The sequence below is a fragment of the Falco rusticolus genome, chromosome 16 (assembly GCF_015220075.1).
Source record: "Falco rusticolus isolate bFalRus1 chromosome 16, bFalRus1.pri, whole genome shotgun sequence".
In the NCBI taxonomy this organism is placed as follows: Eukaryota; Metazoa; Chordata; class Aves; order Falconiformes; family Falconidae; genus Falco; species Falco rusticolus.
The window spans coordinates 2,102,937-2,128,115 of NC_051202.1; the positions used below are offsets into that span (position 1 = coordinate 2,102,937).

The window sequence follows — 25,179 nt, forward strand, 5'->3', positions numbered from 1 at the left end:
CCCGGCTCCCTCGCGGTTGGTAGGTGCGGCGCGGCGTCCGCCGGCGCAGCCATAGCGACGGGCCGGGGCAGGGGCCGAGGCCTCGGGGCTGAGCCGGCTGAGAGGGTGAGGGGGCTGGGGGGCGAGGCGTGGCCTCGGGGGTGGGGTGGGGGGCCGGGGGGCGCACGCCCAGCTTGGCTTTGCTCAGGGGGCTGAAGGCCTGCGGTCAGGCCGGGGAGAGGCTCCAGGGACGCGGTTGCACGCAAGGCCTCGCCTCCCTCGGTGGGCTCACGGCGAGGCGGTTCCGCCGCAAGCCGGGCCTTGCCCGTGCCAGGCCCTCCGGTCCGGTGCCAGGCCCTCCGGTCCGGGCTGCAGCCTCCTGTCGGCCCTGCAGGTGGCCCCCTAGGTGTGAAAGGCCAGGGCATAACAGGCAGTGCTAGCCCTGAAAAATCAGAAACTACATTTTGCATTTCCATATCTTAACAGCCGCTCAGGTACTGAAGTGAAACTGGTGCACACTGCACTGTAATTCACTGATGTACATTTCTTCACAAAACTCTGCCTTTCCCCTTCCCTCCAGACACTTCTGTCTGGTGCTGCAAATGACTTTTAAGAGCATTTAAATGCAATCAAATTAAAAGAAGCTCTGTTCCTAATTTAAGAAGCATTCCAGTTCTTCTCGCTGTGTTCTCTTCTGTCACTTTCTTGCTGGTAGCTCACAATGGCAAGACAATATGAAGTTGAATGAAGAGAACATACGAAATTTCTTTTACCTCTCAAAAGTTAACAGAATGTTGTTGCTGTGTCGTAGCTTCATTTTCTTTTTCATAAGCTATTTATACATTATTAGCTTTGTTAGCACTAATGGTTTAAGGTAGATTTCATAGCAGTAAGTAATGCATTTGCTGTATAGGGACCTGATATTAACTGCTTAAAGGAAATCAGTGTAATAGATGAGAATGAAGAATTGTTTTAACTATAGAAGTTCAAATTCTGAGCCTAAGCCAAATGATACTCCCCACAATTCCAGCTTTTAACAAATATAGTCATTATTATAGAGTGAACAGCCTTTTTATGTTTACTCTCATGTTTTCCAAATACAGAGCTGGTGTATACCATCAGTGCAAAACACAGAATGAATTCTTCAGATAAGAAGTATATTTCAGTTTCTTCTCCACAGACTTGCAACATGAGTAAAAAGCATGTTCCTCAAAACGTACTCATGCAACCAGATTTCCACCCTGTGAATTGGAAAACGCCACCTGTAAGTGAAAGGGCCTTTGCATCAAGTCTGCATGACTCCCAAGAGTCTGACTCAGAAAGCCTTGTTCAGGAGAGACAGTATCAGTTAGAACTCCAGCAGCGGATTCATGAAAATGAAGAACTGGTAGGACGGTATTTTGATGAGCTGGAGAATGACAGCTTAGAAGAAGATAGCTTGGAGCAAATGAGTTTAAAAGAACAAGAAGGAGCAGAGTATGACACAAATCAATGTACACATGGAATACAAAAGAATGATGGTAATGGAAGGTAAGGCATAGGATTTTAGCAGATGAGTAGAATAGTTCTGACACTTCAAAACCTTACGTTCTTCAGAATATATGTGACATCTTCAAGGCCAATTTATACTGCCAAAGTGCTATTAAGAGCACCTATGGACTTTGTTCCATGCAGATGCACTGTTTCATCTCACCTGCATTCATAATTATTACACCCATTTGTCATAGTCAACATAGCCTCAACTGTATGTTGACTGAAACACCGGTGTAGGAGGGTGAGATGGAAAAGAAATCATCCCTCACAGACCTGCTCCCCACATACTGGCTGTAGACACTGCATGCAGAGGTGAACGCTGTGTGCCTGTTTAGCCACCTCTAAAACAGGCAGGCAAGAAGGTAGGAAGTGGTGAACAGATACACGCTAACCCCTACACTTAAACATTACTGGGTAAGCTAACGGGGAAGCATTTAACTACAGTTTATTCTGGTAAAAATTATTCAGTGTAGATCCCCTCTTTCTGCTGTCTACCTGATCTGGAGCTGCAGTCAGTGGAAGGAGTCCAGTGACTGTAATGGGCTGTGGACTAGGCACTACAATATTTAGCAGTATGTGCTGGCTACCATCTCAAATAGACAACCATTGCCGTGTAACTGTCATACTTCAGGTGGTGCAGCAGCTCTGAGATCATGGGCTAGAGGGTTTCTAGAGCTGGGCTGTGAAAAAGGACCAGAGAGAACACAAGAACCAGCACCAACATCCTCTTTTCATTCCTTACAGAAAGACCTGTGCTGAGCAAGCCAGGCCACTTGTAGAGGCAGAAATTTATGGCTTGAATAAATGCAGTTTTGCTCTTACAGCTGTATAAATCTAAAATTAAGATTTCCAGGGTTAGTCCCTTTAAACACTCTTTAGAAAGTGTTAACTTGGTACATGAAATAAAATTTAATTTGCTGTCGTGTGCATGAAAGGCTTAACACTGTATAAATTGGGAATAATTCTCAAGTTTAAAGGGATTAAATTAAACCTGAAGTAATAATAATGTGCAGTTTCAATTTAATTGTCTGCTTAAAATAAAATGGCAAACAAATGAAGGCTAAATGATTAATAGCATGCTTTTATTCACCTCCACAACAAGCAAAATGGCCAGTTACTGAATATTTTATTGTGAGTGCAAATGATGTTAATTGTACTAGAAACATGCTCTAATTTTTAGTAATTTTTTTGACTGAATACTATGCTGAATGTGAGGCTCTTCATTAAATGGAAATTTGATTTTATTTTGTTTGAACTTAGCCTAGTAAGTACTCAAATACAGTCCATTAACCGGAGCAAATATCACAGCATATACATATGAAACCCCCTCTCTACATCCATTACTAACCTCGGAATTTGAAGAGGAAACGCTGCATCTGTTGTCTACGTACAACACTTTTGTTGATGAGTACAGAGTCCATCTAACCTTTATATCAAGTTGGGGGAAGGAATAAAAGATGCACTTTTTGTCTGCAGATGATTAGAGATGAAGGAGCTCTTCACACTCATTTTGTTCCCATGCGGTGACCTGGCCTGCATAATACAATTGAGCTGCTGTGCACACATTTCAGCACAATAGAACTCTTTAGCATTATACTCTGCTAGTTGAATCATTGCAATTATATCACATATTTCTGTACTCATTTCAAAATATGGTCACCTATTTCTGTTTACCTGTGGTGTATGACAACTAGGAATAATAAAGTTTTCACCAGTGTAAATCATCTAAGCTCTAGTGTACAGGGTACCACGGAACCAGTGCTTACCTGAAATGGAAAGCATTGCTAGAGAAATAGATTATTTTGTTATTAGGAGCCACTTGAAATATAGGCATAGGCATGTAACTTAGTTATATTAACATTTCCATAAAACATTTATCATCCTTTCTGACTATGCCACAGTTTGGAGAATCCAGCAGATCAGTACATTTCTGTTAATCGGGGCTGAAGAGTCAGCCAGGTTTCAGTGCCTGTGTCACTCTGAAAGGCTCACTATTTGCCAGTGCCCAAGAAACCAGGACTATACTGCAGGTTCAGTTAAATACAGAATCGGTTGTGGGTTTTCTGAGGCAGACCATCTTAGTTTGCTTTATGACAAATGCGCTTCAGAGCAATGGTTTGGACATTTGTTAAAATAAGAAAAAGCCAAACCCACAAAACTTTCTGATTTATGTTTTCCTACACTTACCTCAATTACAGCCTGGTTTTAAATGAGAACTTTAAGTCTTTCATAGAGAATTTTTTATTGAAACATCATGGTGTTTCATAGGAATGAGAGGAGAGAATAAAAATACAGAGCTGTAGGCTGTTCTTGCTTAGACAGTTTCAAACTGACTATTGAGAGGGTGATTTTACCAGGATTACCACTTTTATTTGACACAGCAGAGTCTTCGAAGAATGAGCAGCACATACTGTCTTTTGTATGCTACATAATTTGAAAGGAATCAACAGCAGCAGTACAATATATCTTTTATTTTTTAGTTGATTCTACTAGTACTTGTGATTTCTATGCTAAATTTAGGATAAAGATTGCATTCTACTGTGATCTGAATGTTAGGCCAGTTTATCATTCACTGATAATGAAAATTAAAAATGAAAATGAGGTCCTGCTTAAATTTTCTACTAAAAAAACATTTGCTAAACTGATCCTGATCCCACAAATAGCCATATGGTATGCACGGAAATAATTCAGTTGACCGTATTTGCAGGACTTTTGTTGGCTCAAATTGCACACTGAAATAATGTAGAATTTATACAAAAATCATTTTGTGTTTCTTTTTTAAATAGGAAACAACAGTCTGTAGACAAATACTTCAGCCTAAGATATAATCCTAATTGGAAGAACACAGAATTTTCTGAGGCAGAAAAAGCATGTCAAGTTGCTGGAGGAAGCAGTGCAGATTTTTCACAAGATTCATTTTACCTCCATTCCAGTGACTCCCCAGAAGAGAAGAATCAACAGGACGCAAAGTCACAAGAGTCATTCTCAGAGTTTGGCACAGAATTACTAAGCTTTCGTGAACCAAATGCTGTGGTCAGCACTGAAACTTTTAGGCTACATACCAAAGGGAAGGAATCTGCAGATGGCTGTCATTTCAAACATAGTCCCAGTGGATGTGGCAGTGCTTTTTCTCTTCAAATTCAAGGAGATCGGCCACACAGAGCAAAAACAGACTTTGTGGAAAAGAATAAACGGACATTAGGTTTACGTTCAAATAAGATAAATTCCTATCTTCAGTTACACAGTAAAAAGCAAGAAGCTCTTCAAGAGCAGGTAGGTAGCTTTCATGTTTTCTAATTGGTATAAACTGAGGACTGTCTAGTGTTAAGATGAAATAGCTGCATGATCAGGTTTGCAGAGGAGGTAAGTGGATTTAAGTCTATCATGCAACTGATAACTCACGATTTCCAATGAAAATCTTGTTCACCCTTTATGGAACAATTGAGAAGTCCTCAGTCACTCACAAGCCCAGTGATGGCCTTGTCACAAGCCTAGTTAAGCAACATACATTCTTAGCCATGAAGCATATCACAGAGGTGCTCCCCCACTGTTTTTGAATCCTGATGCTAAAGAAATGCTGTCTTCCTTCCTATGGGATCTACATTACACCTTATCACTGGGTCTTTTTTTGCTGCCTCTGATTCTTCTCTGCTTGGCCAACAGGAATTTGGTAATGGTTATCTCTGCTAATAGTGTATTTCAAGTTTTGCTCAATGCAGCAAATGCATCATAGAATGGTTTGGGTTGGAAGCTACTTTAAGGATCATCTAGTTCCAACCCCCCTGCCATGGGCAGACACCTCCCACTAGACCCTCAAAGCTCTGTCTGGTGTGGAACTCTTCCAGGGATGGGACATCCACAACTTCTCTGGGCAACCTGTTCCAGTGCATTGCCACCCTCATAGTGAAGAATTTCTTCCTTACATATAATACAAATCTACCCTTTTTCACTTTAAAGCCATTCCCCCTTTTCCTTTCATTACATACCCTTGTAAAAGTCCCTCTCCAGCTTTCTTGTAGGCCTCTTTAGGTACCAGGAAGGCTGCTGCAAGGTCTCCCCAGAGTGCTCTCTTCTCCAGGCTGAACAACCCCAACTGTCTCAGCCTGTCTTCACAGGAGAGGTGCTCCAGCCCTCTGATTATCTTCATGGCTTTTCTCTGGATCTGCTCCAACAAATCCATGTCCTTCTTATGTTGGGGACCCCAGAGATGAACGCAGGTGCTGTAGGTGGGGTTTCACCAGAGCAGAGTTGAGGGGGAGCATCACCTTCCTTGACCTGTTGGTCATGCTGCTTTTCCAGCCCAAGATACATTTGGCTTTCTGGGCTGCAAGTGTACAGTGCAGAGTCATATTGGCCTTTCCATCAACAGCAACCCCAAGTCCTCCTCAGGGCTGCTCTCAATCCATTCTCCACCCAGCCTGTATTTGTGCTTGGGATTGCCCCAACCTATGTGCAGGACCTTGCACTTGGCCTTGTTGAACTTCGTGATGTTTGCATGGGCCAACCTCTGAAGCCTGTCAGAGTCCCTCTGGATGGCACCCCTTCCCTCTAGCCTGTTGACCACACCACACGGCTTGGTGTTGATGACAAACTTGCTGAGGGTGTGCTCAATCCCACTGTCCATGTGGCCAACAAAGATGTAAAACAGTGCTGGTCCCAATACTGACCCCTGAGGAATGCCACTCAAATTCTGCTTGTAATAGCAGAACACACAGTTTTTTTAACTGCAGTAGGAAATCTTGATGTCACCATTTGGCTTGAGAAGCTGTGTTAGTGTTTTCCTACCCACATTGATTATAACAAAATAGTGTATATGAAGTTGCAGTTGAGTCTAAGAACCAGAAAACACATTGTGGTCACGCTGCCTTCAAGGGCCATGCATGCTCTTGCTTACCACTGTTATTTAGGGCCACACATGTAGGAATATCCAAGAAATACATGTTAGGTTTGGGTGGTCAGACAACCCTTTCCCCATACTTGCTTTATCAGCTGGACCAAACCTTATATTTGAAATCAGTCAGGAGGTACGGGTCACATACGGTACTTGGATTTGAAAGGCCTAGCTTTCTTAGGATTGACTGTGAAATGGCAGACAGCTTGTATTAAGGATTAAGTGGAAATGTAATTCCAGTTCCTAATGAACGATTATACAGGAGTTTGTTGCTTTTACTTGCTACTTACTATGCATAATGGGAAGGGGGGAGTCATTGAATGACTCCATGAGTTGTAGCATAGAAAATTCTTAACTTGCAAAACTACAGAGACTTTCTGCTTCAAGTGACACGTTTTCTGAGGCTAATGAACAATTGACACAGCATTAGAGGGCATCTGCCAACTACATTACAAGGAGCGTAACTGTGGACAAGCTTTTTTTCTAACAGAGCTGTTAAGAGCGCTTGGTTTTTTCAGTTATAATTTGGATGATGGGAAAAATAATTAGCGTAGATTGATGATAATTAAAGCTGTGTTGATATAATTATGTTTACTATTTGGGGAATTCTGAAAATGTTTCGTATCTTAAGTATTGGAGCCAGGGATCAGGACTTCATTGTATAGACATTAGTCAAAGATATGTAATAGAAAAAAACAATCTGTTAAAATCAGGGCTACGTTCTAAGATTACCTTGCTGAAGTAGCCATGGGGACAGCAGAGCTGTGACATAACAGGAGCCAGGCAGCGTGCATATAGAAAAGCGTGTTTCTTTTCTCCACAAGTTGATACAGCCGCAACAGCATTACCACCTACTGTCAGCTACCTTTGTATTTGCTGCAGTTAGGCACAGGAAGGACTTACCTCTCTTGTTCTTATCAAGACATCCATTACTCCATCTTGTTGGAGGCGGGGGGGGGTGGGGGGGGTGGGGAAGAAGGCCTGACAGAAGCATCTTGTTGACCAGAGTTGGCCCAGGAGCCAGCTTTGGTCACCTCACATGAAAAAAGTATCAAAAGCGCAAAACCACCAAGTATGGGAAGAAGCAAACAAGCCACATGTCTTCTGCTGGAGCAATCAAACATGTTCTGAATACTGTTTTTTCCTAAACTGGATTATTCTGAGCTTTGCAGGATGTTGAGGCTGTTTTTATTGTTACGATCACTGTTGGCTGTCAGGTACTGCGGTAATGACATAGTGTTTGCGCTGATGTAAGTACTTTGCATACAGCTTTTTTCAATTGATGTGACATTAAGTAAAATATTTGCAGCCTTGTTCTTGCAAGATTTACAGCTATTATCTCTGTGCATACAGGGAGCAGGCTGCATGTACCAAAACATAACATAAACGTGTGTCGAGCTGTATATTTACGAATTTATATAGCATTTTATAAAGCATCAAGTTCTTTGCAGTGTTGCCTGATTCTTTAAGAACCTGATGAAGAGTTTCTGAGAGAGAGAGAGAGAAAAAGAAAGAGTAGTAGTGGCCCAGTCTAGCTCAGCTGTACTCAATATGAGTTGCTTTCCTACCTACAAGCCCCTTACTTCAAAGCAAGGAACATAATGTACAATTTTTTAATGGCTTTAGACCAAGGCACTCAGACTCTCTGTGCACTGCGCCTTACCTCAGTGTAAACACCTAATCAAGATTGCCTGCGCTTCAACAATAGCAGCCAAATGCAATTCGAGAACCACAGGCCTTTGAAGTCCTCACTGCAAAGGCCGGTTTTCTAGTCTGGGATAATGACATGCCATGATTGCTGTCTTTGTTGTATCTTTTCAGTAGAGAAGCAATTATGGGCCTCAATTTAACAGAATAGGCATTACACAGCTTATGATTCTCAAAATGCAATTTCATTTGATCATTTTCTCAATTTGATTGGTATTAATAGAATAGTTCACAGAAAATGCTGGCAGAGGTTGTGTCCTGTTCCTCTTTCAAAGAGATAATGTAGAAGTATGCTTTACCTGCCCAGTAAACTATCAATACAGTGAGTCAGTTGGTTCCACCAAAAACATCTTACTGACTGCAAAGCTGTATATATCCACAGTTCAGGAAACCTGTGTGGAAACATTTAATTTATGAACTTCTCACAACTAATACAATCTGTATTGCCATTCAGAGCAATGGGATCACCTGAAAACTCAGAATAAACCCAACCTACCTTTTCCTAGTTGTCCTAATCTCTCACCTCCAAAGATGAGAGGCTTAGCTCCCCAGAACGATTTTAACACTTCCTTCACACTGATTTCACCGTTGTGATTTTCAGTTCATAATTCTCTTGGTCACAAATATCCCCTCAGTGCAAGTTCTCCTGTGTTAGCCAGTGTCACTGCAGCGGTGCATAGGTACTTCTACCACAAGCATGAGTCCAGCACCTTGTTAGCTGTAGTCTCTTTACAGCAAGACTGTCTAACTGCACGCTTAGTTGAGGCCACATCTACTGTAGTGCTTAATAGGATAGTTTAGGACAACACAACTATAAATAAACAATTAAAAAGTATTGGTTTTCCTGAAGTTTTATAGAGAGAACAGAAAAAGTTTCATGCTTTCAAGAAAAAAATTCCGTATTGCTATATTTACAAGGGTATCGCTTGGCTTTGAAATTTGTAGTGCCAGCAGCCACCCTCAAAAAATTGCTCAATTTTGATTTCTAGCCATTGTGGTACCACAACTGTGAAGATGTTCTGCTTGTTTGTGGGCTTGCTATTTTGCACAAGCTGTTTGATTGTTGCCAGGCTATGTGTATTAGATGTTCTCTTTCTGCAGCTACTCCTTGTACTTTTCTACCAATGTTACTATGTTTTGCCATCTTTTTATGCGTGACTCTATTGTTCAAGACCTTATTATGGTGTGTGTCATCCATCAATGTCTTGGTATACGGGCCGATTGCTTGGGCAATAACTACTCTCTAGTTGCTTTTCTGTTATTAGGTACATCCACTGGCTCTCATATAAATGGAGGAGGCCAGACGTTTGAGAGTTACAAGTAGGTTGCTGTGCTGTATACTTCCTGCAATTTTCTTTTCCTCTTTTCTTTAAAGTAGAAGGAATACTCCCTACTACCACACCACTGTTAATGGGGTTTTTTACTTCCTTTTTAATTTTCTCTTTTAGATGTTCATTTTCTTGTTATCTATTATATAATGGCTAATTTTAGCATTTTAGCCTTAACAGGAGGAAAATTATTATTTCCTCAAGAACTTTTCAATCCTTTCATGTGCTTGGGCTATGGCTATAAACATCCTTGGTTTTTAGGTTACAGATCCTAAAGCAGTTGATGAGGAACCCGTTCAGAGTGTCCTGCCATTCCAGACTGTGAAAATGGAGCCTGAAGACAAATGGTACCTGAAAGCACAGCAGCTCAAGGTTCCTTTTAGATAAATGTGATAATTGAAATATATATGTACAAGCAATGAAGTTTGAATATTTAAAGCTGTAATCTCATTACTTTTAAAGTAATGAGTACTTTTAAAGTACCAGTTACTGACCAGAAATCCTTAGATATCAGTAGGTCATCACCAAAATGTAACGCATATGCTGCTTTGTATACCAAATGATTTTAAATCAAAATAGACACCGAGAATGCCAAGAAATTCTTAGCTCAAGGAATCTTATCTATTTAGGATGTTATTTGGTTGATAATAATGTAAAAGCACAAACTAGTACGTGGTCGTGTTTGATGGTTCATGAGGATTCTGAGCAAGAACTTTACTACTCTTAACATTACTTGTCCCCTAAAATCCCCATGAACATCAAGGGGTTACCATAAAACAGAAAATGTTACCAGCAGAAAAAGTTGCACTGACCTCCTCCATACACATGAGTCTATAGATTGGTTGATGCTGGTCTTTCAAACCAATGCAACAGGATAGTCTTTGGAGCAATAAAAGAGGCCAGGTCATCATCATTGATGAAAAACCAAGAACTTCAGAACCAGAACTTCAAGCCAACTGGAATTATTGTTGGCAAACCTGATTACTTTCTTTGTATTAAAAGTATTTGATGTAGTTCAGGCAGACTGTTTAAATTCCTCTTTGTTCACTTAAGAACAGAAGCTGCACTTCTGTAAAGGACAAACAAGATTTTATACTGCTGTCCATTGTGAGAGATGTGCTTTATATACAGAATTTCAGAACGAAGGAGATACTTTACAGGGCTGCTCATTCCATTTAAGTGGAAAAACATTGGCCTGGTCCCAGTTTGGCAGCAATTCATGCTTTCTACCAGTGGCACAGTATGCCAGAGTGTTAACCTGCAGAGGTTGAGCTAACAAATCATCATCTTGGCACCAGGAGTCAGGATTCCCCAGTGCTAAAGCTTTTGCCAAAACATGCTGGTCTATATGTGTATTTAATGGTAGGTATTAAGTAGCTATTCTGAGTGCTTGTGCTATGTAGTGATTGCAAGTGTTGCTAACAAAAGAACCCTAGAGAGACAGGAGGATGAAATGGAGGATTTTAGCACTGACAAAGATTAAATGGACTGAGAATGCATTTGTGTATTCCCTAGAAGGGAAGCCCTGTCTTTACTCAAAATGAGCAACACCTGATGCTGTAATTGGAAAGTGATAGATCTTAGATAGACTCCAGGTTTAGAGTATGTCAGTTTAGCTCAAGACAGTAGTCCTGGTGTGCTTAAACTCTTAAAATTGTTTCTTATGATTTGGATAATGTTATGCAGCGTACAGGGCAGGGAGGAGTGTTTGGTTTAGAAATTACGTATTTTAAATCATTGACATCAGTGTTTCTACTGCGGACCAGTCTAATAGTGTGTACATAGCCATCTTTTCCTGAAATTTAGTACTGTTTATTTTCAATAGATTTGATTTTTGAAACATATTCTCTAGATGTTTGACACTGAGCTACCATTTGTCTACTGAATTAGAAGCAAGTAGTCCTGTGCATTGAAGGGCACCTATTTTTGCATTTCATTCGGATAAAACTCCCTCATTCCATATTTACCACATCATCATTTATTATATATGGTCTGTATCTGTAAGGAACCATTTTTATAGTATAGCACTTCAGAATTTGTCTCAGACCATTAAGGAAAGTTTTGGTGCAGCGTTATGCATTGTCTGTGCATCACCAGAATAGTATCTCTGCTTCTGGTTCTTGGCTAGAGGTTCCTACATATTGAAATTTCAGATTAAGTCTGGTCAGGCCTTCACCTGGTCTAGCCACGAGCACAGTTTACTGAGACAGGATACAAACACACGGAGTGATTTTGATGGGTCTAATCAAACTTGTGCAAACTGGCCTAACTCATCAGGACATCAAAGAACTGTTAATGTAGTCATGAAGGACCAATGCTATCCCTGGGTCTCCTTAAGGGCCCTTCTATCAGGACATGTTTTGTTCATTCAAAAACCCCAAACCTGAAGCTTTACAAATGCCACAGACTGTTCTCCGTACCGTACTAGACTTCAGGACACAGATGCTTTTTCTTTTACACTTCACTCTCTGCTAAGAGCTACTTTTAAAACTAATTTCCATAGTGATACTCATTCAGTTGTGTAAAACATTGCTATAACCCTTTTGTAGTTGTGAGTGTACATTAAACAGGGGTGGTTGGCTCCATACATCCCTGATTTTTAAAGTGATAGGTGATTATGTACTCCAGCCTAGATAGGGCTGTTCCAGGCGCCACATTAACATATGTTCTGAGTTTAATACATGTTCAGAACTCAGGTTCATTGTAACCTGGCCAGCTATTTAAAGGCTGTCTAAAATAAGAATGTTGCCCTGGATTAGAAGCATAGAACATGATGTAATCTAGTCAAAACATCAGTTAATTAATTTGTAGAATTCTAAGAAATAGGTACCTGAAAGGCATTGTGACAGTCAAACTTACCCATACACTTGTATATTGTTGATCTTAATGAATGTATAAAATAGCAACCACTGAAATTCACCCCACTTTTGATAACTTGTTTTAGGATCACCAAAATAAGTCCTCCCAGAGAGATAAAATAAAATCCAACCAGAGTCTCAGACAGAGAGCTTTCCCAAGGAATGACAGCCAACATCCAACAGGAAGGCCAGCAAAACCAAAGTCTTGGCACCACAGGCACCACCAAGTATCAGGATTTCGGACTGCTCCTCTGCAGGCAGTGGAGCAGGACAACAGCGGTGCACTGCAGAAAAGGCTGTATCCAAGTCATTCTGTTGACCCTGACACGAATACAGCAGCAAATTCAGATACTTGCTTAAATAATTTCCCAAATTCAAGGCACACTGTTAATCGGGATTTTACCACATCTACCTACCCTTCTCATCCAACATTACATAGATTTAACCCAGCAGAGGTTATAACTCCAGCATATACCAGCAAGGAGAGCAAGAAATATCAGCATCATTCTCCACATGGACTTCCACATGACCAGCAACATCTGTACAACCATGTCAGTGTGCAGCTTTTTGCAAGAGATAACAGTACCAATGGTCAAGCACATCCACATCAGAGGAATATTTCATCTACTTTTCATGCCAATTTCCAAGAATTGGTGAAGGATCAAGCATCACTTCAGGATTGCAAAAGACACATTTATGTGGATAAAAGGTATCAGAACTATGCTATCAGTAGTTTATGGTAAGGATATAATATTGTAACACTATGATGCCCAGAAAAAATAAAAATAGACAAGAAAATATTTTCAAGTCCAAAGTATAAAATCATTTTGCTACTATCCTGCCACTACGGATTACTACTAGCTTAAGATTCATTGTAACTATTGATTTTTAAATATGGTATTGGCAAAGGGCAGTTCTGTACTGCAGGCTCTCTTGCACATAGAATTTTCCACAATTGAAAGTTTCCTTCTGAAAGGCTAGAAGGTGAAATTTAAAAAATAGATAGCAAAGAGCACTGTACATCAAATAATTCTACTGCTAGCTGCACAGAGTTAGATCCAAACTTGCCTTGAAGGGTGACTATCCAGCATCATTCCATCTGGCTCACTACACGTGGGGAAGGGCGTGAAAATCCTTAGTTATGTAGAATTCCACCTGCTGTGATAAAAATGAAGGGTTTATTTCACATAGACAATTATTTCAGTACTCAGCAGGCCTGATCCAACACTGTTTAAAAGCAGTTTTCATTGGCTTAGGCTAGCTTTGTGTCAGGCTGAAAGTTAGTCCATCTGTAATTTTTGCATTTATTTTAAACAGTTTCCATACACTTGGGTGCAAGCAAAGTCAGTCATTGTGAAATACCTGTGTCTTTCCATCTTCATGTTTATATTCTGTGAAGGGGGATCATTCCAAGTATAGAATGCTTGTTGAGCTATCTGCTATATTCAAATAAAGATTCTTATTTTTTCCCTCTCTTTTTTGAGGCCTTCTCAGTCTTCGGTTCACAGTTCACCAACAGCCCCTTGTACAACCTCTCCGTTTACCCAAATGATGGAGCAACATCACCAAGAAATCACTCATTTGACAGAAGCTCACTTAGCTGACCTGCAGTTGTTCAGCCTACATCCACCTACAATCCCACAGACAGAAAGTGGTTCAGAGGTAGATCCAGAAAGTGGTGAAGGAAGTAGAGTGAAAATAAGCCAAAGCAACTCAGAAGGATATTTAATGGAAAAGCAAAAACAGCCTAAATTCAGCAAAAAGGTAAGCAAAGATGCGGACTGGATGGTTTTACATTTCTGTTCCCCCCCCTCTGATTAATTTTTTTTCTTAATAATCAAAAGACCTTAAAAAAAAAAAAAAGGAATGGGGACTGAATTTCCTGCATTTCTTCATTGTTACAGACAGCATACTGGCACACACTGACTTGCCCAGAGCATTAAAAACTCAGGAACAAAGGTGGAAACAGAGACTAAAATCATTTTAGTCTAAGGAGCAAGGTGGTTCACTACCACCTCTCCCTATGTCACTTTCAGTCTTGATTAGCTCTAAGAACACACAGAGCAGCGTTTGTCCTTTAAGTTATCCAGTGATAAAATGATTTAGAATAAAGCTATTTGTTTAAAGCAGCAGGTTGCCAGACCTCAGATCTGAGCAAACCATTATCCTGGTCATGCTCATTTGCTATCCAACTCAAATCTCTCCGTTTCCAAGGGAATCAAACTGAACAACAAACTTAGAGGATTTGTAAAGCTAACAGTATAAGCAGTATTACAAGTCTCCTGATGATCCCATTTTTGTCCTTATTAAAACTTGGTTCTTTTTGTCTTTTCTGTGTGTCCAGTTTCATACTATAACCAGTTAACACAGATGCAGTGGAACAGCATAGAGATATCCCTGTGTGTCCATGACAAATTAAATGTTTAAGAAGTTAGCTTCAAGTCTCAGGGCAGACAAACTAAGCTGGAATAATTACTCATGTGTTTCATCTAGGAGGCAGTTTGTGTATTGCTGCTTGAATGCCTCTAAGAAGAATTAGCTGGATTATGATAGTAACTGAGGGGCAGATTTCTTTTCCTTTCTGTTCCCCTGAGTTCAAGCCATTGTTTCTATCCTGTATTTTCAGTAGCTTTCTCACGTTTCATATGTGAGGAATGCTACAGAGAATAAGACAGTTTATGTCTCACAGAAAAATCTAGCTTTTCCTAATAAACAAATGCAGTCATACTCATTGCATGAAGTGAGAAAACCCAGATTTTTTTGCAGACAGCTAAATTATTAACTCTTTGCAGTACCTTAAATTGAAGTTGGGTTTAAGTATATCACAAAAGAATAGGGATAACTGACAAAAAACATCAAATAGAAAATTCAAGGCACAGAATCAGTTTCTCTGCAGTTGAGCTTAGCTTGAATATGCCTTTTGAAGAAATGCATGTTTTCTTCACATATAGAAATTCCTTGTTAATTCTACATTACTCTAAGATTGAAATTACCACAGAGCTGATCGTGATGGGTTTCCACTGACAAGTTTTTAAAACATAGTGCACTTCTAAAAATTAATCTGGTGTTCTTGAAAGAGATTAAAAAGATTCTGGAAGTATTGGGATCTTTGTAGTAATGTCATGAAGTATTGAAATGGCATTACCCATCACTCATCTTCTGCCTTCCCTATGTACTTGTAAAGCTTTTGCTGTGCTACAAGGCATGTATTTTTCAGCTGCCTGTGAACAATTTTCCATTGCAGTTTTGAGAACAAAGAAAGGTTACTATTACTAATAACATTTGTCTAATTTTTTTTTTTTACCACCAAAATCATGTACTTTTATCCACTTCTCTTACAACAGTTCCTTTGGAGTTTCATTTTAATAACAGTCAAATGGGTCACTAAGCTGTTTAAAAATAAAGCCCACAAAAGCTAATTTTTGACTGAAAAAAAAATTGCTTTGTGATTTGGATGATTGGCAATTACCAGCCTAGATTCAAAGGAAATACAGTGTGATTTGACTTCTGCAATTAACTCAACCTTTTTGGTAACTTACAATCCTTAAAATGAGACATGCCAGAGATAAGACTGTGACTGCAAGTTGAATCCTGCTGTCATCCTGTGTGTCTGCTACAAGACTTGCCTCAATTATGGTCTCTACAAAATCATATAAAGGAAAATCTGTCACTGCTGTTTGTTTTTCAGCCATGTCGCTCAAAACCCTACATAAACCTGAATGTAAAGCTTGGAGGCCTCGGACCTGACTATGAAGCAATCAAAGAGAAAGTAAGCAGTCCCTATTATGTGATCTGCTTTTCAGTTATGCAAAGTAAGCATAAGCAGGGGAGGGTGGCAATGAAATAACTGCTGAGGAGCAACTTATATTTGTCTGATACGTTATGTCCTTGACTCTAGGTCTAGTTTGAGATCCTAAGAGGAGATTGAAGTAGGAGGGACAACTGTATTGTGGATAATTTTAACTCTCTAATTTTGTAGTTCCACATTCAAGGTGGCTAACTGCACGTCAGTAAATTATACACTCACGTGACTGAGTTGCATTGTCATTCCCAGTGTAGGTTTGCCTAACATTCAAAGTGGAAGTAAAAGGAGAAGTTGTGTAGTGGAAGTAAAAGAAGTTGTGTAAACACCGTTATTAAATAGCTGGATGCACACTACCCTGTTGAAATGGAGACAGATTGTTCAGAACAAGATCTGAACTGCTGTCATTTGACCTGTTCTTTGCCAATAACGAAGATCTGTTAGCAGCTCTCTGTCTAGGATGCTACCAACTCCATCCTGCGTGCTTTGAGACCCTATTAATCTGACAACAGGTGCTTTATGTGGCATTTTTTATATAACATTGTAGGACAACGGAAAGGAAAAGTGATAAAATGATCATCCCTTTGGAGTCATTGAGAAGCCCTTGTATTTTCTTCCTCCTTGCCATAAATGAAACAGATTAGAGATTTGAAATTAGAATGCACGGTGGTCCATAGCCCAGGACTCTCTGCTTTTTTAACAATGTCATAACACTTCTGGAACCTGGCGTATCACTGGGGTATCATTGCATAGAAAGGAAATAATTAACATTGTCTGATAACAGGGACAAGGCAGAGTATAACTGATATAATATATACTATACTGGAACCAAAAAGAACCTATAATATATACTAATAATATAACAATAAAAATATAAGCTGAATTTGAGCATAACGAATTGCCAGAAATACAAAGATGGAGAACATCAGCTAAGTAAATGATGTCATTTAGGGCCTTAAAAAGTAAGTACAGAGGTTTTAAAAGTCATTGCAAAAGCTGACAGGCATTAGCACATCCATTTTAGAACTGAACAGATATATTGAAACGTTCAGAATAAAGATGCACCTCTTGCATTTCTGTTGAACTCTATCCTCGATACAGTTCAAGAAAAAGCTCTTAAAAATGAAGAGTGATTAAAAAAGCTGTGCCATTTATCAGGGTTTCCTGTTGTGTTCTGCTGAGGAATGATCAATACCATAGCCAGGTGTAACAGCAACAGAGGAGTAAATGGAAGACTCTGGTGGAAAAAGTGTTTCATTGATGGATCCACTGAGGCATTTAATTAACCATACACTTTTTTCCTTTTGTCAGAAAGAGAAGTTAAAGCAACAAAAGGAATATGCAAAGCAAATTAAGGAACACAATATGAAAAGCATTGCTTCAGTTCAGAGATTACCTACAAAGCCCCAGGTCGTATCTTCAGTGTCAAGGCAGAAGGTAAGAGCATGCAGGGAGAGATCCTGGATGTTGCACAAAGAAAAAGCAAAGCATAAATTTATCTCACAGGTCCTCACTGGTGCATCTATTCTGTATGGCTGTAGATGTATGCCAAGAGCTGCTGATTTCTTTGCCAACAGCAGTCTTCAGTGCATGCATCTGCCTTGCTTTTCATGAGAGTATACCAAATGGAAACGGAGCAGTACTCCATCCAAGCTACCAGCACTCAACTTAAACAGCTAGTGATGCTTTCCTGTGGAAAGAATGGGAATAAAGGAGAGTGGGACCCCCCTAGGAATATGCTCTGCTTCATGTCAGCGATAGAGGCCACAATACTACAGAGTGCACTCTTCTAATGGACCACAGATATCCTCTTGTTAGTCTATTATCCACCTGCCTGCCAGTCTCACTTACAAACTCTTTTCACTTCAGTTGCATAGCTACAGTAATTTGTCTCATTTCTCAAGCCCATACGACATCACTTTAGCTTTCACTGGCCTTCAAAAATAGCCTAAATGAGCGATGACTGACTACATGACAGTGGCATACGTAAACAAACTTCCCTATTGCAGGAAGTAATAAAACTCTGGAAATAGCATATGTTTTATCCAATCCATTCTGCAGGAGCTCACCTGCCTGGTGCTGAAAGCACACTAACAGGTAGATCTCCAAGGTGACAAATGAGAGCTGCGTGCTTCAAGCAAGAAGTTTTGGAGTTTAGTATCAGTTACTTGCATTTATTTCCAAACCTCACATAAACCCAAAGAGATGAAACTCCTCTCTTGGGATATCTAAAGGGCTTTAGATCCCTTCAGAAGACTTCCCAGGCACTCTTTCACACAGAATGTGAAATAATGCAATTTCCACTTGAGGTGTAACAGGTGTTGCCAAATACACGCGACTGAAACGACACCAGAAAAAGTCCCAGGTTAAACCAGGGCTGCCTCAGATTCAGGAGTTCTGTAATACTGTTTCCATTCCCTCTGCAAGACAGCCTTCCTGGTTCCATACCTCATCCTGTACTATTTGACACTTTATTTGACAGTATCTGCTTTGCATTGCTCTTTCAGCATGGCCCTGCTCAGTGTCAGTGAGACATCTCTGATCTAGAACAACAGCTTGACTACTCCCGTTTTTAATTTTGATAGTTAAGTCTCTCATGCAGTAGAACTTAAGCCAAATTATGCAGAACTTACATACTTCTTGTCTGCACAATATAGTATTTACCTACATCTCACATTCACACGTGCAAGTTTACCTACATACTGCTACTGAAATAGGGACTTGGTAAAGCGTGTGGTTGAAGGAAACGCTCGGCCAGTGTGGCAAGTACAGTTCTTCAAGTTACACTGTCCCTGTCAGTATTTCATTACTGTCCTCCTTTGCTTCACGGTACGTTTGTTCAGCATATACACATGCTGAGTGTCTGAAGTAGAAGAGAACTGGCATGGAGGTTCATTTCACACTGCCATCCATATTCTCAGTATAGCATGTGTAGGTCCTGTGTAGACTGGGTGTTACCGGGAAAGAAATTCCCGGTCACAATGGAATATGCATGGTTATAATGAACCTCTGGGAACTCTGTGAGAGGCAATTCTTTGTTTTACCCTGAACCAGTTACCTGTTAAAGGCTGGTGTGTCTAATACCATCCTCACTTGATCAGGAGTCTTTTGTTCAGAACTGCGTTAGCTTTGAAATTAACCAAAAAGGAATCTGGCAAGGGATTTTGTTAAATCAGGTTCCAGAGAATTTAAAACAATTACTTACACTTCATTTCAAAACTTTTTTTAGCATTTTAGGCCTTTCAATACATCAATTCCTTAGAATTTGTCATAGGAGCACTCGGTTTCCATCCTTGTCATACTAATCTGCAGAACTCCCTGCTATAAGATATGACTGAAGACAAGAGCTTGACGAGACTGAAGCAAACAAACAAGGTTATAAACTTACTAGATTTTGTGTTGCTTTTTCTTTTTTAAAGAAAAAAAGACTGCTTCAGTATTTAAGGTGGCCTCCAGTGGTAAGTGTCAGAAAGCAAATCTCCTTGAGGTGGGTTGTTTTGCCCACTGCAGAGGTTTCTTACAGTTGCCACTGAAGCATCTAGTGTTGAACAGTCAGAAACAAGATCAGGAATTAGGAGAACTACTAATTTAACATAGAAACACCTACCTTTTCTTGGAAATACTATACTGGTTACGTTTCTTCTTAATAATTTACCCCAATTTTCATGTTTTTAGGCGCTGGAATATGCTAAGAAGATTCCTAGACCAAAGACTTTCACAGCAAGGCAATCAAATGAAGAGGTGAAAGAGGAAAGAGTTCTGCCATGGACTTTAAATGGAGACAGTTTACCTCAGATAGCATCCTTGGAAACTTTGCAAAATAGACACGAGAAGGAGAAGGAAGTTGTAGCTGCTTTCAGAACCCTTCATATCTTCTAAGTATTTTGGAATTATTAGGGATATCTTCAAGGCAAAAGTGGCTGAACTATTTAATTATGAGTATCAATCACGTATCGACCATCATCAATTCAACCATCACATATTGATTTACTATTCCACTGAAATATAAAGTGCCTTCATTTTAATAATTGTTAAATTTTAGAATCAGTTATACTATACCTAATTTCAAAAAACTTAAACAGTTGCATATGTAGCATTTTAAATCTGGTCATGTCCATTATTATTTTTCTTTGAAAACAACTGATCAGTTGCATCTTTCAGACTAATCAGCTGTTGTCTTGTCACAGCTGGATCATTTTTAGACACATCAAACATATGGGCATATCTACAAAATATTAAAAATAAACATCAGTTTCATTTTATGATCTCAATATCAGCAATGTTTCTCTTTTTGGAGTGCAGACTGCCCAGAAATAAAGCCAAAAATAATCTGTTGCTATTAAGAAAGAGAGCAAAAGTGTGCACCAAACATAGCAGTTGGTAATGATACAATACTAATTATTCAAGTGTTATTCTGTTATCTCTTAGTGAATAGCTGTCACATCAAGACCAAAATTTTGAAGCTTCATCCGGGACAAGAAAATTCAAAACAAGTACTGGCTGATCATGCAGACAATCTGTTATTAAGCAGAAGCAGTTGGAAAATATATTGAGTAACTAAGGATAATTGAGAGCTACATGTTTGAGAGGAAACAGCTTTTAACAGATTAAATCTATAAAAATAACAACAAACAGATGGGTTTCTTATGATGGTTCCATTTCTTTAACTTAGTAAATTATTAATTAAGTCAACACATGAAATGTGATTAGAACACACAGCAAGGGAATTTTGAAGAAAACACACTGAAATATCTTTGAAAATAAGCTAGTTAAAATGAAAAAAACACAACAACAACAACAACCTTGTGATTATGTGTAATTACTTTATCTGATTTATTAGGTTCCCTTTTGTATGGGAGAAGAGAGAGAAGTAGTCTTTGGGGGGGGGGGGGTGGGGGTGGGAAGAGTTCAAGTCTCCTTAAAAGGAGGCTAACAATGGAAAGGTAAGGTGGGAAATAAAAGAGAGTATTTTTGAAATGGCTTTCTCTTTTTCTAGATGCATCTTTTGTTAAAAGTAAACATAGAAATGGGTAAGACCCAACACGTTTCTGGGTTCAGTTTTCATTGACTGGATATCTCACAGGAAAAATAATTTTCCAGTAGTTTAGTGTGAAGTCAAGGCATTGGAAGTATGCCGTATATTGCTGGAAAGGTCCTATACCTTTCATTTTATAGAGTCCTGGGTTAGTTTGGCTTAGATCCTACAGTCCTCAGGATGCCTCAGTCCTCCTGACAGTGGGTTAGTTGGTGAAATACACCCTGCAGGATCTCCAGTCAGGCTCCCAACCTAATGTGGAAAAAACTGACCACAATACTGCATCTTTCCATCATGGAAGAAAGCCGTGTTCCTTTCCTTAGAGCCCTCCTGACCCACCTGAGAGCTAGGATTAGGTGCTAATCCCCCACCACACCTGCTGAATTAGGCTAATTCACAGCTGGAAGTTTGTGATGTACATAATTTTTTGGGGAAAACTTGGTGGAAGTAAGGTCTTCCCATGTGGGGAACGTGGGTCAGGTTGCAGGGGAAATGTTTTGCTTATGGAAGTTGCAAAGCAGTTTCTGGAACAGGAGCATTCTCTGCCTCATCCTCCTTTCTCTTCACCTTTGGGAAGTGCACTGGCCCCTTTCCCGTAGTGTGTGCATGCCTGTGGTATGATCCACCAGGCTAGGCTGGGTAAACGTTTCCATGCCCTGCCAGTTGCTGCTTTTTCTACTTTTATTTTTAAACCAAATGGTAACACTTTGAAGCATTTCTGATTAGGGAACCTCAACTTGTTGTTTCTGCTTAAAAGTGATAATTCCCCCTTAATACAAATCTCAAGTACCTATTTTAATGAAACCTTCAGATGAATATCAAAGAGCTATTTACTCGTATCTAATATTTTAATTAGATTATATTCTCAATTTAACCCATTAAACCCCCTTTGATGATCTCCATGTTTAGTGTTTAGCCCCAGATGCTGGAGGTAATGAATATTGGACCTTTGATTTAATGAGAACTTCTGCCTTTCCAGCCTGACTCCCTTTGTATCCCCCTTTTTTATTTTCTGAGCTATAGAATTCAGTTAATTGAAGAAGTCTCTTACCACCACACATTAAGGAACCTAAATTAGCATCCCTTTTCTGATTAGAAAATGCAAGCAGACATTTTCTCTTTGATCTGAGGATTGAGTTGAAGTAGGCAACAGCCCCCTGAAAATGAGCTGATGGCTTTATTATTTGGCTGACATGCAGATGCGTCCATGTGGTGCAAAATGCTTAATGTTTTAATTGATCACCTTCCTCCTTATCTGTCATCCTACTACCTTTTAGAGCTCCCTAAATTAGGATGATCTTTCTAGGTGGGTGGTGTGTTTTGTTTGGGTTTTTTTTGTTAATAAAACAATGAACTTTTAGAAAAAAATTAAATACTAAACCCATACTAAACTAGAAGCCATGTACACTTAAATGATCTGCATCTGGGGGGCAGCGTGGATAGATTTTTTTTATATATATATATATATATAAACACTAATCATGGTCATCTCACAAACCATTTGGATAGGGCTGTGGGGTGGGGTTTTTTTCTCTCCCAGAAAAAGACATCATTTGCACCATATGTGGAAAGAAAATCTTTTGATCTACCTCAATACTAATGCAAATTTTCCCTTCACCTAGCAGCTACAGTGGCACAAAAAGGGACCATACAAGTAAATGATGAACATCCATCTGCTTAAAAGCAAAGGCCAAAACTTAATGTCTTTCAAATTAGGAAGGCAAGGAATTTAAATAAGAAATAGGCCTTGGATTTTGCATTAAGCATTCAAGGAGAGATTGAGCTGGAGCAGAACATGCCTGCCAGAGTCCCGTGGCTCCAGCACAGCTATTGCACAGCACAGTGTTACTCACTGAGCACAAGCTGCCTTCCCAGGGGCAGAAATGTATTTGTGTACACCATCCAACAGAACTCAACGTTCACCTGGTGGGCCCTTCCTAGTGCCACCATTTCTTAATATTTTAGGTTCAGGGAGTGTAGAAGCTGAGACCACTACAGCGGTCAAAGACCCACAAGCAGTTCTACTTCGGAGCAATGCTGCTGCAGTAACATCGCTATCACGTTGCTTTCAAAGATAACTGGTCAGCTTTCCACCACCATCTGACAAAAGGTACGAGCAGCTGGCTCATAGGCTGCTGGCTGAGAGAAACATACTGTTTTATCAGTTAAAAGTGTTATGAAAGGCAGATCCTAAAAGCTGCGTTCCATCATTACATCCCTAAAGACAAACTGTCAAAGATGAACGTTGTAAACCAAGCTGGATTATGTTTAATTCCTGCAGTCCTTGAATACTTTGGACAGGCATGAACAAAGCTATGATGTCCAAACAGCCCACAAGCCAAGGATTTGATCGTTATCATCTCCTGTTAGGAATAAATTCTACAGTAAATTATAATAGCACAAAGAATATGCTTTATTATTATTTTGCACATTGCCCAAACCTGAGTGCCCTCTGCGTGAGAATAAGCAGGCATGTGGAGAATGGACCAATGCTGGTGACAGCCTGCGTGGTGTGAGAAAGAGCTGTAGATGCACAAAAGCCCAGCAACAGGTAAAGGCGGTGAATCTCCACTGGTGACAGCTGGCAAGGGTGAGTTAAAGCAGCCTGCCTTGCCGAAGAGCCTGCTTTGAACAGAAGTGATACTGAGCCAAAAACCTGGATCGAGCAGATGCTAAAGAAGCACCCAGCAGCTCAGCAAGAGCTTTGCATAATCGTGAGTGCAGAGTGGGCAGCTGCAGGTAATACCACAGAGCTAGCTTTCTGTGTGCCATAGGAGCACTTAAGCGCTTGTTCTAGCAGTCACAGCAAAGCCGATGAGATACACAACACTGGAGAGTATTGAGCCTTTACTTTAGGAAAGCAAGTGGAGTGGTCTCAGCAACAGCTGAACAAAGCAAGTCACAAAATTTGGTCAGCTTGCCTTTGCTCCTAGCATTTCAGAAACCTGTATCATAGAGTTACCTCATTATCGGTGAGTTAAAGCCAGCTTCTTCCTTGAAAGGCTCTCTCCACCCCAACAAGCAGAAGAGACACTGCAGTCCACTGTGGGATCACCCTCTCTTCTCTTAAGCATGCACTTCACATCCTCCTGCCTTTATCACCAGGTGCAACGTATTGCTACTGCTGCAAGAATACTGACTGTCAGCAGCTGTAGCCACCCCAAGGCACAAGTGTTTCATCTAAGCTTATTATGCTGCAGAAACAAAATAAATCCAAGACAAGAATAAGCCACTTTTAAAGCCGAGCAACACCATCCGACCAGGAGGTTGCAGTTAATTAAGGTGACGCTGTTTGTTACTGTGACCAGAAGGGAAGAAGAGCATAAGCCATCAGTTTAGGGGGCTACAACGCTTAGGAGTGAGCATCCTGTCCAGGTTCACCTACCCCTCCTCTGCTCCACAGCACCGCCCACACCTGCAGAATCTTCACTTTGGAAAACCAGTGGGGAAAATTGCACGAATTCCATCATCCAGCAGGGAGAAATGAGGAAGCTGTAGGAATAATTTTACACAGGGTGTGCAATACCTGGGTGACGTGCTGGACCTGGCTACAGGTTATTTACACCTTCACCAAGTGACAGCCCACGGTACTTGCAGGGCTGACACTTACATGTGTGTTTAACAGCAAGACTTTGCAAATGGTTGTAACTGCCTGTACAGCCTGCATATCTGATCTGCTTTTACACAGCTCTGCCCACAGAGGAAAAATGCCTAGGTTGGAACTCCTTTCCAATCCATAAAAATGAAAAATGTTAAGGGCAGTGGACAGGAAAATGCTCAAAATCAACACAGAAAGCAAAGGTTCATGGAAGGATTTTATAGGCCATTTTTTCATTTTCTCAATGAAAGCAACAATAAACATTAACCGCTTAGGTGTTCAAATAAATTAAGAGGAAACAATTTCATTTCAAGAAGCTCACAGGAGAATTTTCATGAAAATCAATACTTCGAAAAATGGGAAATCAACCAAGATTTCTCATTTCCAGCAATTATTTCCTGCCAGCCATTTCCATCCCAGTATTTCCCAAGCAAGCATGTAAATATTA

The 25,179-nt window shown here is 40.1% G+C and overlaps 1 protein-coding gene across 2 annotated transcripts; it reads left to right on the top strand.

The window, feature by feature from the left end:
• Nucleotides 1-36: 36 nt before the first annotated feature.
• Nucleotides 37-20,970, top strand: JHY (junctional cadherin complex regulator). 2 transcript variants are annotated; one of them, XR_005107816.1, is made up of 9 exons: nt 37-105; nt 1,083-1,509; nt 4,299-4,785; nt 9,700-9,810; nt 12,383-13,005; nt 13,781-14,060; nt 15,985-16,072; nt 17,410-17,535; nt 19,774-19,879. XR_005107816.1 is itself a non-coding variant. In XM_037409982.1 (9 exons), the coding sequence occupies exons 2-9, from the start codon at nt 1,115-1,117 to the stop codon at nt 19,975-19,977; spliced, it is 2,307 nt and encodes a 768-aa protein (XP_037265879.1). In that variant the 5' UTR covers nt 37-105; nt 1,083-1,114; the 3' UTR covers nt 19,978-20,970. The 2 variants fall into 2 exon arrangements, 1 of the variants encoding a protein (XP_037265879.1); XM_037409982.1 differs by having other exon boundaries at nt 15,985-16,065; nt 19,774-20,970.
• The last annotated feature ends 4,209 nt before the right edge of the window (nt 20,971-25,179 follow it).